A 15449-nucleotide genomic window follows, 5' to 3' on the forward strand; every position below is an offset into this window, starting at 1 on the left:
ATTCGAACAAGCTGGCTGATAGAGAAAATCCTGATTTGAACCAAAGGCAACTTCTCTGTAGTTATTGTGATAAAGGATATTGCAGGTTAAAAACCATCAGTGCTTTATTTTCCTCAGATTAGAATTGAAATCACATTAGGGTGATGAAGCAAAGCCCTTTGGGTGTAGATGACAGGGTTGGTTATAAATAGAAAATGAAAAAGAAGAGTAGCAGAGGAATAGGAATAGAGAACGAGGAAAGTAATGGAAAAAATGTGTATTGAGTTGTCAGTGTTCTCCACCACTGCCTTGGGTATTCCTTCTGATAGCTCTCCCTTTCCCCTTGCCTCCTTTAAAAAAAAAACATAATTTATTTATTTTTAGAGAGAGGGGAAGAGAGGGAGAAAGAGAGGGAGAGAGACACTGATTGGTTGTGTCTTGCACACACCCGGACCAGGACCCAAACCTGCCACCCAGGCATGTGTCTCAACTGGGAATCAGATTGGCGACCCTTCGCTTTGTGGAACAGTGCCACATCGGTCAGGGCTCCCTTACCCCCTTTTAAAAATAATTTCACATGTATATGATATGTAAGCCAGGTAATTTAAACGTGTTTATTAAGTAACTGGAAAAGTATCCTTTGGCATTTATGCTAGATAACACTGCATGTATGATAGGTATTTCTCATTTCTTACTACTCCCACCCTCTTTGGAATATATAATTGCTAGTCTATTATTTGTTTCACTCTTTAAATAGGTTTTAAAATTTATTAAATATTTCTAAAGAACAGAAAGTACAAAGTAATATAAAGAACAGTTTAATGGTTTATTGTTTAAGGGATTTGTTGGACTTCTAATAGTTTTATTATAATTAGCATGCCTTTAAGGGTGGATGGCTTATCAAGTAGAAAAGTATACTGTCAGATTAGGCTGTATATACTATCTCTAGTTATATCTTTTCTAGTTATTTTTTGATGTTCTTAGGTCATAATGAAATTTGATTTAATTGTAAATAGCTTATTCTTTTAAGCTTATACCTGCTTTATAAAATATTTTATGTATTTTTAAAGGGTTGGGTAAAAGGTTTATAGTTGTATGTGAAACAGTTTATTTTTGTATTATTATTTATTAATTATTGTATTATTTGCCATATGAATAACTGTAGACCTTCTTTTGCCCCACTGTGTATATAATTTTGTTGTATGTAGTTCCTTTTAGTTTCTGACTGTCAAATTACTGTTCTGAGATATATATAACATTTTAAAACTTTTTATAAAAGATTATTTGACCTACCAAAGCAATAAGAACTTATTATAGTTTTATAAAGAAATATAAGATTAATTTTAGAATGTTGGTTAAGTTGGAAATTAATATTTTAGAATAAAATACGAAGTATAAAGAAACTTTGTATTCAAAGTTGAGTAATATGAAAGCTTCTGTACATTTGAAATTTAAAGAGTGATAGTGGTATAAAGGCTATTTGTTTCCTTAAAAGCTTTTAATCTAAGTAATATAACAGGTATATAATTTAAACTATCATGTTTTTCTTCAAAAATGTTTCTTTTAAAACTGTGAAACTTCTAGGAGAATACATAGGAGAAACTATACCATGGGTAGACAGACATATCTTAGGTAGGGCAGAAAATCCATGAATCATAAAAGAAGCCACACAATGGAGTAAAACATTTTAAAATATCTGACAAGAGAGTTTTATCTAGAGTCTATAAAAAATTCTTACAACTCATTTGTAGACCACCCAGTAAAAATGGAAAAATGATTTCAACAGACATTTCACAATATAAGATTTTTTTTAAGTTCCCTTGCCAAAATTAATTTATTAAAAAGCTAGAAAATAAAAAGGATAAAACAGAATAACTGTATATGGGAAATAGGCCCCAGCCAGTGTGGCTCAGTTGACTGGGCATTGTCCCACAAAGCGGTAGGTCAACCCTTTCACAATATAAGATTTTTAAATGGCTACTGAATAGATGGAAATCGGTTCAGCATCAATATGTATCAGGGAAAAGCAAATTAAAACCATAAGGAGATATCATTACACATCCATTAGAACAGCTACAATTTAAAAAGATTGACCATATCAAGTGTTGAGGGTATAGAATAATTCTGAATTCACAAATACTGCTAGAGGGAATATAAAATTATAAAGCCACTTTGGAAAACTAGATGTTTCTTTAAAAATTTAATCTATACCTACCATATGATTCAGCCATTTCACTTCTAGGTATTTATTTAACCAAGGTAAAGAAACACATGTCTTCATAGAGACTTACATATGAAGGTTCATAACAGCTTTATTTACAATGGCCATAAACTGGAAACATCTCATATGTCCACCAGCAGGTGAATGGATAAGCAAGAATGAATAAATCCACACCGTGGAATATTACTCGAATAAAAAGTACAAACTACTGATACAAAGAACAATGTAGATGACTGTCACAAGCATTACAAGTGAAATAAACCATACACACAAGAGTACATATTGAATGATTCTATTTGTAGAAAATGCCATCTGATCTATAGTGAGAAAAGCAGATGGGTGGGTTGTCTGGGCCCAAAGGCAGAGGTAAAAATGGTCTGTAAAAGAAATAAAAATGGATGATAGAAAAATTCAAGGAAACTTTCAGGGTGATGGAAATTTCTCATATCTCAATTGTGGATATAGATAAACAACTTATCAAATATAAACTTTAGAAGAGATACAGTTTTTTGTGTATAAATTACACTTTAATAAAGTTGACTTTAAGAAGAATGACTGCTTTTAAAAGTGATAATTTATATGCTTAACAAATTTATATAGTGTTTCACCAGGTGATTTTGTGATATAAGAGACTTTGAGTACTTGTTATTTGCAAAATACACTATTGTATACATGTTAAAAGAACCAAATTGTAGAAGGTGTATTTCATGTAATCTTATGTGACTCTATATTTATTAAGTTTGAATTATTTCAAAATAGAAGGATTTTTGTAGTTTTATTGTATGAAAGGGTAGGACTTTTAGCATTTGTGATTGAGACAGCTGAACATAAATTATTTAATTTTGAATTGCATCAGATAAAATATAGTAGTCATTTTTTTTAGGCAATTGTTCTCTGTTTTCGACTACACTTCACAAAAGATAATATTACCAATAATACAGCTGCTGCTACAGTGCGACAAGTTGTTACTGTTGTTTTCGAGAGGATGGTTGCTGAAGATGAACGACACAGAGGTAAAGTGACAATAGTTGTTTTCTCTTGACAGTGGCTGATTTTTATATCCATGATTTCTCTTTATTGATTTGTAGCTTTTTTCCTGTGAACTTAGACTACCTAAAAATGAGAATACTTAAAAAAAATATTTATTTTAGCAACCTTATTATATTGATAATGGAAATTCAAAAAGTACATCTCTCACAATTTTATCACCCTAGAAGTCAACTCTTTATTTTCATTTATAGTTCTAATATATGCATTATTTCATAATAAAGATAAATTCACATTTTATACCAAACATAGCATCATCTGTCTTTTTAGCTAAACATTACATTATACATATTTTTATATTATTCTTATTGTTTTTGTTATTCTGTAATTTAATGAACTAGGTTCCTAGTGTATAATTACATTGACTTTGACATATTAGTATTGTTTTAGTGTCTTCTTATATATATGTTTTTCAATTCAAATTATTTTTTTAGTGTAAATCACAAAAGTGGGCTTCCCTCATGTGAATCTTTATCTCTGCCTATTAATATGTATTTATAAGGCAAATTTATATAATGTAAAGATTAATCTTTTTCTATTTTCATCACATATCTTTATTGTGATTTTATCACTTTTTTGTAATTTAAAAAATTTCTTAATGTCCTTTCAAAGAACTGACAGATAAACTTTATTACAGTTTTTGTAATTTGATAACTATAGAAAAGTTTTTTTCATTATCAGATGAAAAGCAAGTTTTTTATGGTTAGTGGAAAAGATCATAAGGTGTAACCATCATGAGCAATTTTTCTGCTTTATACAGTCAGAAAACAGAAGATTAAACTACTTTCCCTTTATATATTTTTTTTTCTTAAACTCTTGATATCATGTAGTATTTCATTTTATTGCTCTTTGTTAATAGTGGTAAAAATGGCAGTACTAGTAAGTATTGGTAACACTGCCTATTCTAATAATCACTTTTTCTAAAATTAACCATTGGTCAGATTTTTTTCACACTTAGTTTCAGGCATTCTGAATTTGTTGGTTTATTAGAATATTTCCACTGACATTGGTATATTGATATTTTTTTTGCATTTTTACTCTGAAAAATACAGTTAGAATGTTAGCAGCGAAATATTAGGAAATTAAACTTGCAAGATTGAACAGGACAGTTTTTTTTTAAATCAAGTTTTTAATATATGAAATCCAAATTCTGTCAAGTGACATATACATATCTACATCAATTTTTTTAGGTCAAAGTTGTGGCTAAATTCACAGTTCCAAGCTCTCTGTACCTTTAAAACCTTTCTTCTCAACGAGATGAGTCTTCTATAACAACCTATACTAATTCCATCGTAGTATTTATCACATTGTAGTTTAATTACCAGTTTATCAGTCTCCCATTAAGATTGGGGTTCCTTGAGAGTAGAGACCTTCATGTTCACTTTGCCTTGGTAAATGAGTAATGAACAATATTTCTATTCAAATGGTATGTATTTACCCATAATTGTTGAGCAGTAAGCTCCAAATATTCTATAATTTGATTTAAAATCCTCAAACTTAAACTTACACAAGGCTTTGACTTAGTTTGTACTAAATCATTTTTAAAATGTGTAGCTTTGGGACATTTTATAAAAAGCTGGTACTTGTACACATAACTAAGAACTTTAAAATTCATCATTTACTTCATTTTTCAGCTTGACCTTCTAGTAAATCTTTAGCTTCATTGATTTTGACTGCTATATAAGGAGATCCTCCCTTGTCTGGGTGATTTAAAAGCACGATGAACAGGGCAGTTCTTCAGTGTGAATGTCTTATATCAGTGGTTCTCACCTGTGGGTCGTGACCCCTTTGGCGGTCGAACGACCCTTTCACGGGGGTCGCCTAAGACCATCGGAAAACACATATATAATACATATTGTTTTTGTGATTAATCACTATGCTTTAGTTATGGTTGGGGGTCACCACAACAAGAGGAACTGTATTAAAGGGTCGCGACATTAGGAAGGTTGAGAACCACAGTCTTATATATTCATAACCTTGATGGAATTCCTAGATTGGTAGTTTTAGCTGTGTGTCACTAAAGATGAATGTCTCATTTAATACTTTCTAATAAGGTAGAACATACTTTTAAGTAGTCATTTAGTCAACAATTATTCAAAACTTGTCTTAATGTACAGTGAATGATATTTTATTAGTATTCAAAGAAATGCTGAGTTGGAAAGCAAACCGACTCTTAGCTAGTTAATAGCTAAAACTGACATAGTAATTGTGGCAGATAAAGCAGTTAATTCTCTAGAAGATGGTAAGATGATATAGGAATTAACTATGGTGGTAAAATTTTATATGTTTGATATTTAAAGGCACATTCAAAGATCATGTGAATTTTAAATATATGAAATAAAGGGACTGGATAATAGGAGACTGAGAAAATCAAATGTATGGATAAAGATACTAAACTTACTAAAATGAATGTAAGGCAGTGAACAGTGATTTTTATGGCATTCTATATAAAAATAGATTACCTTTTTTTTTTCATTTGGATGCATAGTTCTGAACTTTTAATTAAAGTTTACAACTCTATTTTAAACATACCTTTGAAATAGTATGCAGTCTTTGATTTATTAAAGGTTATTATAAAATCCTAAAATCTATCTTATTTTGATTGCAGATATTATAGAACAACCAGTACTGGTCCAAGCAAATAGTAACAGAAGATCTGTCAGTACCCTCAGACCTTGTGCTAAAGATGCATATATGCTTTTCCAGGTATTTCAGTTAATAAAAATAATTTTTTATTATAGAATATATTTTTGAATTTTTTATTTTGGAATTTTATATGTCTGATTAATTTTTTTTAATGTCAGTTAAAATTGTCAAATTTTAAAGTGTCAAAAGTAGTATTTAAAAAAGTTCTAAAACATTAAAGAGCATTTATAGCTAATTAACATAACGAAATGTTACATTTTACTTTAAGGAAATAAAATGAATTAAATATACAACTAGAAAATAGGTAAATTGAGGATGACTAGTCATATAAAATAGTTTCTTTAATAGGAAAATTTAACAAATGGTCTACTTAATATAATTTGATATACAGTTACCTGATTTTTACATGACTTGTCATGAATAAATCTTTTAAGTAAAATAAAATTGATCTGTACTGAAAATTTCATTAATTTTGATCAAAAGGTTACATTACGTGGATTTTCATTAAGTGAACATTAGATTAACCATTTATCTTTGTACTCTATATTGTCGATAGTTATGATTCATTTATCTGTGTACTCTATATTGTTGATAGTTATATGATTTCTTTATCTTTGTGCTCTATTGTTGACAGTTATGTGATGCTTTAAAATTTTACTTATATAATCAACTATACAGTCTGTCAAAATTTGAATTACCAATGCTAAGTTTCTAAAGAGTAAAAACAACTGTGTAAGAAGAAAGAATTTAAAAAATTTTTATGAACTATGGATTTTGGAAAGCATCTTTTATTATAGCATTTGAATGTTTTATTTATTTATTATTTATTGTTTGACTTATTTTTCCAGGACCTTTGTCAGTTGGTTAATGCTGATGCCCCTTACTGGCTAGTAGGCATGACAGAAATGACTCGAACATTTGGCCTTGAATTACTTGAGTCAGTCCTGAATGATTTTCCACAAGTCTTTTTACAAGTAAGTCACTTGTAATATCGTGCAACAAAATTAATCTTTAATCCTTTTCATAGATATTTTTTAAGAAAACAACATGTATTTTTTTTCCACGTTAAAAGATGCAAAGAGAGGGGACTCCTACGGGCCCTCGAGGTGGACTGGGAGTCTCTTCTCCCCCTTCCTCTCCCCCTTTCTTTTCTGTTCCCCCTTCTTCTCCCCTCCCCTCTTCCTTGCTCCAACAGGCCCTCGAGTTGGTCCAGGAGTTTCCCTCTTACGTCTAACCCCTTTCCTCCTTTCCTTCAATAAACCTGGTGTAAAATCCTAAAAAAAAAAAGCTGCAAAGAATTATGACCATCAACTTTAGACTTAAAGTAATTTAGTGTGTCTTACATTTTTGTAGTGCCCTAGCATCTTGAAATTTTAACATTAGTTGGAATCCTAGAGACTATCTGTAAGACATTTTTCAGTCAATGAGTGTATGAAGGAGTGTGATACTCTATAATATTTAAAACCGATAGAAATTTTTATGGATTTTTACATGTTTAGATATGTCATTTTAGATAATTTATATGGAAAAAAAATGTAGTCAATGATTAATAAATTTAACATACAATAAAAATATTTCAAAACAGAAATATAATAGGGGAAACAGTAAGAAAGAATTTACACTTTTTATTTTGTTTGTTAGAAGCTAAAAGTCCAAAATTAATTCAGTTATTTACATAGGGTTTCTTAGTTAATAGCAGATCTTGAACTGAAATTTATACTTTCAACTACTAATATACCTTCTTTTCCTGACATGCTGCCTCCCTAAGTCATTTGTATTTTTTAAAGAATATTCTATTGATTATGCTATTACAGTTGTCCCACTTTTCCCCCCTTTGCCTACCCCCACCTGGTACAACTTCCCTCCAGCAACACCCCTCCCCCCCTTAGTTCATGTGCATGGGTCATGCATGTAAGTTCTTTGGCTTCTTCATTTCCTACACTATTCTTAACATCCTCCTGTCTATTTTGTACCTACCAATTATTCTTCTTAATCCCTGTACCTTTACCCCTTTCTCCCCCTGCTCCCTCCCAGCTGATAACCCTCCAAATGATCTCCATATCTATGAATCTGTTCCTATTCTGGTTGTTTGCTTAGTATTTTTTGTTTTGTTTTTTTGGTTTTTTAGATTCAGTTGTTGATAGTTGTGAGTTTGTTGTCATTTTAATGTTCATTGTTTTGATCTTCTTTTTCTTAAATGTGTCCCTTTAACATTTCCTATAATTATGGCTTGATGATGGATTCTTTTAGCTTTACCTTGTCTGGGAAGCACTTTATCTGCCCTTCCATTCTAATAATAGCTTTGCTAGATAGAGTAATCTAGGTCGTGGATCCTTGCTTTTCATCTTTGAATATTCCTTGCCTGCAAAGCATCTTTTGAGAAATCAACTGATAGTCTCATGGGAATTCCTTTGTAGGTAACTCTGCCTTTCTCTTGCTGCTTTTAAGATTCTCTATCTTTAACCTTTGGCATTTTAATTATGATTTGTCTTGGTGTGGTCCTCTATGGGTCCAACTTGTTTGGGACTTTCTGTGCTTCCTGGACATGTATGTCTATTTCCTTTGCCAAATTAAGGAAGTTTTCTTTCATTATTTTTTCAGATCAGTTTTCATTTTCTTGCTTTTCCTCTTTCCCTTCTGGCATTTCTATGATTTGGATGTTGACCCCTTTGGAGATTCCCCAGAGACTTATTATACTCCCTGCATTTTTTTGGAATTCTTGTTTCTTCCTTTTGTTCTGGTTGAATGTTTATTTCTTCCTTATGTTTCAAATCATTGATTTGAACCCTGGCTTCCTTCCCTTCATTGTTTGTTCCCTGTGGCTTTTTATATTTGACTTGGTGTAGCTTTTATTTCTCCCCTTATGTTTTTGCCGTATTCTGGGTCTGTAATTGTTTACTCCCATATGGCTTGTTCTCTTACTTTTTCGAGGTCTTTACACAATGGTCATATTATCAATTCTTCCCCAACACATTTGTATAAAATGACAACCTTTTATTCATGCCAGTATCCTCATCTTTTTCACTGTTTTTTTTTTTTTTTTGAGCACTTATTACCTCCTGACATATACATATTTGTACATTAGATAATTTCTCTGTTTTTCTATAGGAAAGTAAGCTCCATGACGCAAGGACTTAGTTCACTGTTGTACAGATGCCTATAACAGTGCCTGGCATATGGCTGGTCTTTGATAAATATGTGAATGAATGAATGAGTTGGTAAATGAATTAGAAATTTCTATACTTGGGATTGTGTTTTCTGGTTTTTAAAGATTTGAAAAGATGTTTCACATTTCAGATTTATTGAGCCCACAAATGTCTTACTCTGTGTAAGAATTATTATGTGTAAGATCCTAGAATTTACTCCTGTAAAGTTTTTATTGAGAGATAAATATATATTTTCTTTCACACATCATTTATTCAATTCAACCAGAATTTACCAAATACTTAGAATATGTTGGTCTCTGTGTTTGGTGCCAAGGATACAGAAGTTAGATGAGACAGATAAAATTCTGGCTCTGTGGGTGCTTACAAGTCTAATTTAGAGAAAAATATTAACTGAATGGTAAGATGTGATGAAAGCTGTGAAGGAAGAGTATAAAAAGTGCTATGGGAATGAGTAACATTGGTACCAAACCTGGTGGAGAGTTGGTGATGAATCAAACATCTGAAGGATGAAGATAGTTAGCTGGGAGAAATAGGTAGAATAGCAACAGAATACTCTAGAGCAGTGACCCTGGAAAAGGATCTGTTTCTAGAAAATAAACTCAATAAGGGCAGGGACAAAATCGAACTTAACCCTGAACGCCTTTCCTTAGCACAGTTTTTGGTACTTATTAAGCAGTAAGCCAGTAAATTGCTGAATAATTCAATGAAATGTTGTAGTAGATGAGGAAAAAGCCAGTTTTTGACCTCTTCAAAATTAAATAAGAGAATTACGTAACTTACTATACTTTATGAGTAAAGATGACTTCTAGCTTTCTGGCTTGAGCAGTGAAATGCTTGCTAAGATGGAATACTCTGGGTAAAATTTTTATTACAAAGCATAGATTATTCAGTTTTAAACACACTCAGATACCTCAAAATGAGGTACTGCAAAATGTTAGTTGAACTTCTGATTATTGAGCTCAGAAGTAAGGTCATATTGTAAATTTAAACATCACTGGCTTATAGTAGTTAATTGAAGACGTGGGAGTGAATAAGATTATTCATGTTGATAGCATAGACTAGGAAACCAGGGCCTGCTACTCTGGAGCTCTGGGGAATCTCAATGTTAAATAGTTAGGCATAAAAAGATAAGAATTTAAAAGAGACTAAGAACATGAGTGCATCTAAGAGACTCATAAATTAGCCAACACATAATATTATTTAGTAAAGTAAGAAAATGACCTAAATTATGCCCTTCATTGTCGCAGTCAAAGAAACTATCTGTATGAATGTAAATGTCTGGAAGGAATTAATTTGGAATTAAAAATGACTAACTTATCTCCAGGAAGTAAAATTAGACAAGGCTTTATAGCACTTTCACAGGTCCTCTCCCAGGCAGTGGGGCCAGGACTTGGTAGCTGGTGCTGAAAGAAAACCCTGGGTTGCACCCTTGCACCGGGGCTGTGCCAGTGGCAGCTGTCGCTCAGTGGTGCAGGGGAGAAGTAAAGCCTTCATGAAAAACTGATCTGTGCCATTTTACATGTTCTCTTATTGCTGTTACCGCCATTTTTTCTGTGAAATTTTCTTTGAAAAGCCTGGGGCTAGTGAAAATAATGTATGTGGTCTCTTTCTTTCCTATAGGAAAAAAATACATATATACAAGGCCTTTTATCTTTTTATCCAGATATTTTTTCTCAAATGAGTCTGATTTTTCACTCTTGTTTTCCTTGAATAAATTTTATCTTTTTAAATACATTAAAAATTTTGTGATTCTGAGCAAAAAATTTTGTGATTCTGCTCTGTGCCTTATTGTTTCTTTTATTTATTTATTTTTTTGTGGTAAGATTAAAGGATTAGATTGTATGATATTTACGATTACGTCTTTGTTCTTAGCTTCAGCAACATTTGAATGATTAAAACAATATAATGTGCAATTGAGGTTAGACATTAAATGTTGATTGGGCCTTATATTGTCAGGAAAATGGGACTAACATGGGGAATCAACAGGTTAAGGGAGGTTTTTCTGCTTAAGGTACCATGACTATAAGTAAAATGTAAGAATTCTTAGCAAGATTTTTTTAGATTTTAAAAAAATTGTATTTTTTATCAGCTTATTGTGTTCTGTTTAAGCAGTCTTAAGTAGAATAAAGTGTTATTTTAATTAATACATCCATGCATGAGTGTAATTATTTTTGCACCAAAGAATCAATAAATTGTATAACTTTCAATATTTACTTTATTAATTGAGGTTTCTCTCCTCAACTGCCTATTTTAAAAGCTTTAGCTGTTTGAGTTTGTGTAACCTGTTTTCTTCTGCTGCTCTTTATGTTTGTAATCATTTGTGTCCTGCTAAAATTAAAATTCCTAGCAACAAGCATCACTAAATCCAAAATCATTACGTTTGTTTTTAATTTAGATTCTTAAAAATAAAAACTATTGAAATATTGATTATCATTTTGCTTTTACACTTTCAAAAAGCAGTGCTGATTTCAGAATTGTTTGTAAACAGTAAAAAAATAATAAACGTATAATAAAACTAAATTGTTTATACAAATAAGAAGTTTTACTTACTAGTGAGACTGTTTGAGCATTAAGTACAAACTAAGTTAATTGCTTTTTTCTCCTTTTTTAAAAAATTTTGCAAACAGCATCAAGAATTTAGCTTCCTCTTAAAAGAAAGAGTATGTCCTCTTGTGATAAAGCTCTTTTCTCCAAACATAAAGTTCAGACAAGGTTCCAACACTTCATCTTCTCCAGCACCAGTAGAGAAACCATATTTTCCTATCTGCATGCGTTTGCTGAGAGTTGTATCTGTTCTGATTAAGCAATTTTACAGTCTTTTGGTAAGTGCTAATTTTCATATGTATTTTTGTGTATAATTGCAGACGGTGCTCTTTTTAGAAGATGATCTGTTATATAGTGTATTTAACTTTTTGACTTTAGTTAAGCAGACTTTTATGAGTACCTATAGGTATTCCCCTAGATACTATAAAGGTTCATTTTGCCCTTTCTTAAATCTTTCTATCAGTATGTTTATATTATATTTTTAATGTACATTAAGGAGAGTCATGGCCTTTATCTGAAGGCAGATAATTTGATGGAATTTAAGTTATAGTATCTTAAATTTATTCTGCTTTCATTTACATACATATGTGTATATATATGTCTATATATATAAACAAATTAAGAAGTCAAAGATTTGGTGAACTCTAGGATTAGCCATCAATTTTGACTTCCAGTTTAATATTATATCTATTTTGCATACATTTATGGATGCAGAATTTGTTGTGATATTTCTGATCATAGTTGTATGAATGTAATGGCTTAGTCTTAAACATTTAAACAATATTTGTCAGAGAAAATGGTGTATTATATATTTTTAAATGTTATGTTAAGTCAGATTCAGCATGTATAATTTTTTAGCTTTTATATTTTTCATTTTAATTTACAAAAATAATTGGTTTATCACCTGAGAGCAGTCAGTGTACTAAATGTTAGAGATAAGCAACAACATTGCAAGCTAATGGATAGTGTAGATAGTTTTTATACTAAATTCTAAGGAGAGCTTTTTAAAATAAAGATTTTTCTATATTTATGATATATTGTTATAGATTTTCTTTTCATATTCCAAATCCACTGATGAATTCAGAAATAATCTTTATAAGCACTTGTAGTTTTTTATTATTTCTGGCAACAGGATATATCTATAATTCACATTGATGTATGTAATGTATTGTTTAGAAATATCTGTAGAAAATCAGATCATTTTAGAATGTGTTGCTCTTTAGGGACACTATAAGATATCAGGGTTTGGTGCCAAGGGTTTAAGAGTCTTTTAGTGTACTCATAATTGTTGGCTTGGACATTTTTGCTATACCAAAATTAATATGTAAATGAACTATAGGTACATAAGTTTATGAACTTAATTAGCTCATTGCTCCATCTTTCTCTAAGGATTAAGTTTTTAAAAATTACAATCAGTATTCCCTGCAACATGTAAGGTATTAGATATAAGGTATTAGATATAATTTCCAATAATTATATTGAATTGAAAAACCAAGACTTTGTTGTCCAATTATATACACTTAAAATGGAAAGAAGAAGAAACCCAAAACACAAATTGGAAAAAATATAGGTATCCCTATGTTCATTGCAGTGTTATTTACAGTAACCAAAATATGGAAGCAACCCAAGTGCCCATGAATAGAGGAGTGGTTAAAAAAGTGGTGGTACATATATGTATATAATGGAATATTACTTGGCCATAAAAAGGGATGAAAGCTTACCATTTGTGACAGCATGGATGGACCTAAAAAGTATTGTGCTAAGTGAAGGAAGTCAGACATGTGATTTCACTTATATGTGTAATCTAAAGAACAAAATAAAATAGAAACAGACTCATAGATACAGAAAACACACTTATAGTTGCCAGAAGGGAGAGGGGGATAGAGGGCTTGGTAAAAAAGGTGAAGTGATTAAGAACTGCAAATTGGTAGTAGCAAAATAGTCACAGAGATGTAAAGTACAGTGTAGGGAATTAATTGATAACATTCTAATAACTATGTGTGGTGCCCGGTGGGTAGTTGAGATCAGGGGACCAGTTTATAAAGTATATGATTATCTAACCACTATGCTGTACACCTGAAACTAATATAAAATAATATTGAATATAAACTGTAACTGAAAAAATAAGTTTGTTTTTTTTAATAGAGGGGAAATTCTGTGAGTCTTTACATTGATTAACTCTTAGAAACTTTTAAAGTTCATTTGGAATTGCTGAAAATAAATGAAAAGTAGCTTACTTTCTCCAAAGATTAAAAGCTTTTACCTGTCAGATGTTATATTTTCTGCATTATATATATTTATAGTGTGTTTCAATCCACAAAGAAACTTTTAAAAACTGTAAACCAGAGTAACATCAGCAAGAGGGTGGAATAGGATTTGTTTCCCATGAAGACACTGACTTAACAGCAATATATAGACCAGATTGTGTTTGTGAGAACTTAAGAGACCAGTTGAGAGATTACAGCACCCCAGGCAAGTGCAAGGACAAGAAGAGGTTTATTATAGTGGGTAAGACAGCCCATTGCACTTACCTGCTGTTCCTCATCCCACTCCTGGTACAGCACAGCACAGCACAGCACAGCACAACACAGGCATAATCAAGAGAAAACTCCCAACTTATGACTTCTTCTGGTGGGAAATAAGGATGAAATGTATAAGCAGCATTCTGACGTTTTGGGGTACTACCCAAAGGACTGGTGTTTGTTTCATTTGACCCTTGGAGCACCAACAGGAGAGGTGGCAGTCCCCTTGGATGCCTAGGGGCCTGCTGAAAACAAAGTCAAGCCCTAAGGCTTGCTGTGGTGCCAGAGACTGCAGAACTCCAGACATACACCAGGGGAGCTCCTGAATACAAACAGGCAAACCTCTGCAGCTCTGCAATTACACTTACAAGCCCAGAGGAGACACATCAGCAGAAAAGGTTTGAGAGGATCCCAAAACCTGTAGCTAGATTGATTGGTGAAGATCTTTTCTGTATAAAACTAATCCATAAAGAGTAACAGAGTTGGCTGTATTTTCAGATGTTCAAATTTAAACAAAAAATATGTCATACAAATGAAAAACATGGCCCAATCAAAGGAACAAAATAAATCTTCAGAAACTGACCCTAAAGAAAGGGAGCTCCATTAGGTATCTGACAATGAATTTAAAATAACTATCATAAAGAGGCTTAATGAGCTAAAAGAGAACACAGACAGTGAAATGAAATCAGGAAAATTGTATATGAACAAAATGAAAATATTAACAAAGTCATAGAAACTGTAAAAAAAGAACCAAAAAAATTCTGAAATTTAAGAATACAATAATGGTTGTACAAGTTTACCAGATGGGATCAATAGTAGACTGAATCAAGCAGAAGAAAGAATTGGCAGGCTTAAAGACAGGCCATTTGAAATTGTCAAGTCAGAGGAGCAAAAAGAAAAAAGAATTACAAGACCCTGAGGAACTTCTGGGACGCTGACAAGCAGACCAATATACACATGTCTAGGAAAAGAACTGTGTTCTATTCGTACAATACCTCTGACACCAGATTTCGGGATTTTTTCCCCCTACACTTACCAATTCTCTGACAGCTGGGTATCCTACATTTCAATTCCATAAAGTGGGTAACCAGGTAACCCACAACTTCTAACTTGGCTACAAATGGGAGGGTCCCATGATACCCTCTTTGGTTTAAATAATGGGTAGAGTGCCTCACAGAACCTAGGAAAATATTTTACTTACTAGAGATGTCCCCCTACTTTCTGAAAGTTTGTGTTAAGCCATTTCACTTTTCTGAGACAGCTACATTAGTGCCTGGTTTTCTTAACTGAAAGAATTCTATAAAGGATCTTTGCCATACTAAT

At 31.9% G+C, this 15449-nt stretch overlaps 1 protein-coding gene and 1 non-coding gene across 3 annotated transcripts in view; both read left to right on the forward strand.

Moving 5' to 3' along the window:
• Positions 1-15449, forward strand: part of MON2 (MON2 regulator of endosome-to-Golgi trafficking) — a 129272-nt gene that overhangs the window by 24534 nt on the left and 89289 nt on the right. For both annotated transcript variants that reach the window (XM_090273546.1, XM_090273547.1), the window contains exons 5-8: positions 3084-3213; positions 5856-5953; positions 6742-6867; positions 11688-11882. In XM_090273546.1, the coding sequence (XP_090129672.1) occupies positions 3084-3213; positions 5856-5953; positions 6742-6867; positions 11688-11882 (549 nt within the window). The remainder of the gene's footprint in view (positions 1-3083; positions 3214-5855; positions 5954-6741; positions 6868-11687; positions 11883-15449) is intronic.
• On the forward strand, positions 10408-10536 carry LOC150012058 (small nucleolar RNA SNORA30/SNORA37 family). Its single transcript, XR_016511015.1, has one exon. It is a non-coding gene; the product is annotated as a small nucleolar RNA SNORA30/SNORA37 family (small nucleolar RNA).

This window comes from Furipterus horrens, unplaced genomic scaffold (genome assembly GCF_987537825.1).
Source record: "Furipterus horrens unplaced genomic scaffold, mFurHor1.1.pri manual_scaffold_4, whole genome shotgun sequence".
NCBI classification, from domain to species: Eukaryota; Metazoa; Chordata; class Mammalia; order Chiroptera; family Furipteridae; genus Furipterus; species Furipterus horrens.